This window comes from Sinocyclocheilus rhinocerous, unplaced genomic scaffold (genome assembly GCF_001515625.1).
Source record: "Sinocyclocheilus rhinocerous isolate Xijiao unplaced genomic scaffold, SAMN03320098_v1.1 scaffold1069, whole genome shotgun sequence".
Lineage (NCBI taxonomy): Eukaryota > Metazoa > Chordata > Actinopteri > Cypriniformes > Cyprinidae > Sinocyclocheilus > Sinocyclocheilus rhinocerous.
Genome location: NW_015635541.1, coordinates 1,203,699 through 1,206,430, shown reverse-complemented (window position 1 = coordinate 1,206,430; position 2,732 = coordinate 1,203,699). Strand labels below are relative to the sequence as shown.

At 37.2% G+C, this 2,732-nt stretch overlaps 1 protein-coding gene across 1 annotated transcript in view; it reads right to left on the bottom strand.

Moving 5' to 3' along the window:
* Positions 1 to 580: 580 nt before the first annotated feature.
* LOC107747282 (lysyl oxidase homolog 4-like) overlaps positions 581 to 2,732 on the bottom strand; it is a 28,221-nt gene continuing 26,069 nt past the window's right edge. Inside the window, exons 12-13 of the mRNA XM_016561751.1 lie at positions 797 to 908; positions 581 to 703 (exon numbers count right to left, since the gene is read on the bottom strand). Coding sequence (XP_016417237.1) covers positions 633 to 703; positions 797 to 908 — 183 coding nt within the window. The 3' untranslated portion in view covers positions 581 to 632. The remainder of the gene's footprint in view (positions 704 to 796; positions 909 to 2,732) is intronic.

Sequence of the window (2,732 nt, the reverse complement as noted above, 5' to 3'; positions counted from 1 at the left end):
TATGACACATATGATAGAATACAAAATGAGAATTTTTGAGGAATATAATATCCACTCTTTTCAATAAAATGAAAGTAAAAAGGACTGGGACTATCAAACTCCAAAATTACAAACAATGCACTATAAATACATAATAAAAGTATATACCAAATCTTCTCATAAAAAACCATGTGTGCCAGGCAGACTGACTGAAAATTAAGCTATAATTTACTAAAAAATTTTGACATCCATAGTAGATCTCAAGAAAGGAATACAGATATCCATTGTCTTATAAATATAGTTCCTAAAAATAAGTTCCAGTCTCTATTCATTGCAAATGGGTGGAAAAGGGCAACCAGTATGTTACTGTACTTAAAAACCAAAGTCAAATGCAAAATACTAAGAAAAATCATAACAGAATCTCATTTTAGGTGAACTAAGCCTTTCGTTTGATTTCCAAACATCTGGAAGAGTTAATTCAGTTCCATAGAGAAAATCGTTTAGTGATGTAGCGTCCACTCATTAGTGCTACAGGAAGACTGTTCTGAGATCAGCTGAGATCTCCTCATCTTTCACCCAGTTTATTGTCCAACTAGCCGCATTTCTGGGAGCCATTAATGAACATCCTCTCCTCTCACCTCTCTTTACCAGGCTCAAATGAAGTTATTGCTGATCTGACGCTGATGTTCGAATAAATCTTCAGTTTCAGCACTGTAGGCATCACCTGTGAAACAACAGTGTATCAGAATTTAGAATGTACGTGCTTGAGTATACATACATATATGTCATGGTTCATTCATTGTTAGAGGGATTATACCTGCATGACAGCCATACATAAACACTCTGTGTCCATCATATTTACATCGACAACGCATGACGTTGTTCATAAAATCTGATTCAGCCATGTCCAGCGACGGATTTACCTCAACCTGACAAAACACACACACACACAGAATAAATAGAGTTGTTTAGTAATGAGGTCAAATTGTAGGGCAACCCAGAAGGATAGTTTGCCCTGGGATCCCTCAGGAATTACTAATGGGTAAAAAAAAAAATGTCTGGTTAAGATTACTAAGAGACTTTCACTTTTTGTATGTCAAAAATCAAACTCAATTATACCTCAAACGTGAATTTTGAAGCCGCTTCATTTTTTAAATACATTTAAATTTTTTATATAGGTTTGCAAACAATTTGCTACATAAGGACCATCTAAATAAAATTAAGTAATATTAAAAATTATAATAATTATTATTATAGCATTAATAATAATAATAATAATATAAAACACACACAGTATTACATTATTAAATACAAGCAGTTTTATTATGTCTGCCTGAAATAATATTTAGTCATTTGGTGTCATTTAATCGTAGCACTGTAAAAGTTTCACAGTTGCAGACATGCAGAACCAACAAGGATGTGGAGCTTGTAAGAAAATGTTATGCAATCAGATCGCTCATCAAACTACTTTACAAAATGGTTCCACCAAATCAGACTCCCAAAATAGTTATATAGTCACAATATAATAATTTATTAGTATGAAAACATGCTGTTTAAGCAGGGTATGGGGTCAAACGAGCATCTCTGAGCTACATCATTCTATGGAAATTTAATGTGATAATGCCTACTAGGCTTAAGAACTTCTTAAATGCTGAAACAACAGTTCTTTTATTTTATTCTGGAAATATTTTTCTTGCCGAAGGTAATTATTTTGCGAGCACATTCAAATGTGAGTCTCGCTTATCTTTTTTTCTTTGCGTTTTTAATGACAGTGCGCAACTTTAACTCTGGACTGTGGAGCTCTGGGTCTGTCTGACCATATGTTTGAGTGAGAAAGTGCCTTTAAACAGGCGGGTGTAAATTCCTCTGAACCTAATTGACCATGTCTAATAGAAGGGAATACAGCACGCCTTGCTCCTCCAGCAGGGAATGCTTAGCATTGGGTTATTTTGGGTGTAGATTTAAAGACAAGCAACATGTTTGCTTGGATCATCAAGTACAGAAGCTTCATTTATTCAGCGTCTTTGCTCAGGCGGGCTTGCATGGGACAGTTGCCATTGCTCTACATGGAGATGGGAGCTCTGACCTTTGAGTATCACCACGGCTCGCTGCTGTGCCATACATAGCAGCAGCCTGATGCCGGTTTGTAATTAGCATCTGCCAAACGTGCTTAAAATACATGCAAATCTATCATGGCGACATTTCGAGCAAATAAATCTTCAAAATGGTCAAGGCACAAAGGTACACTGTAATTAAAACAAAGCTTCACATCAACCTATATTTTATGACTGGGATGCATAAAATGCCTCTTGATTGGCCCCTAAAAGCGGCTCTTTGATTGGCTGGTTCTGCATGTGAAGCTCAGCTGCTGAACTGCTCACAGTGCCCACAGTGATTTGGATGATTAACACGTTCCAAAGTTAATGACAGAGAAAAAGTGGCTAAACTGCATCCTGAAAAGAGAATCTACTGTGTAAAAAAGTTTTGTGCTGTGACTGCTATGGCATTATTTTAATGACAAATGTAAAGAGCGCCTTATTGTAGCGCAAAAGCACATTAATATAATGCGCGAGTGTGAATCTCCCCGCTCGCACGCGGATTTCCTTTGCTCTCGCACAAAACCGGACGCGCGCGCTCTAAACACGCTGCTCTCGCCCAGAGAGTATGCACGCACTTAAAATGTGTCTCTCCTCTCACTCAAACTGTCCTGTGCACTCGCAAATCTCTCTGTGCTCATGCGCTAGATATTAATT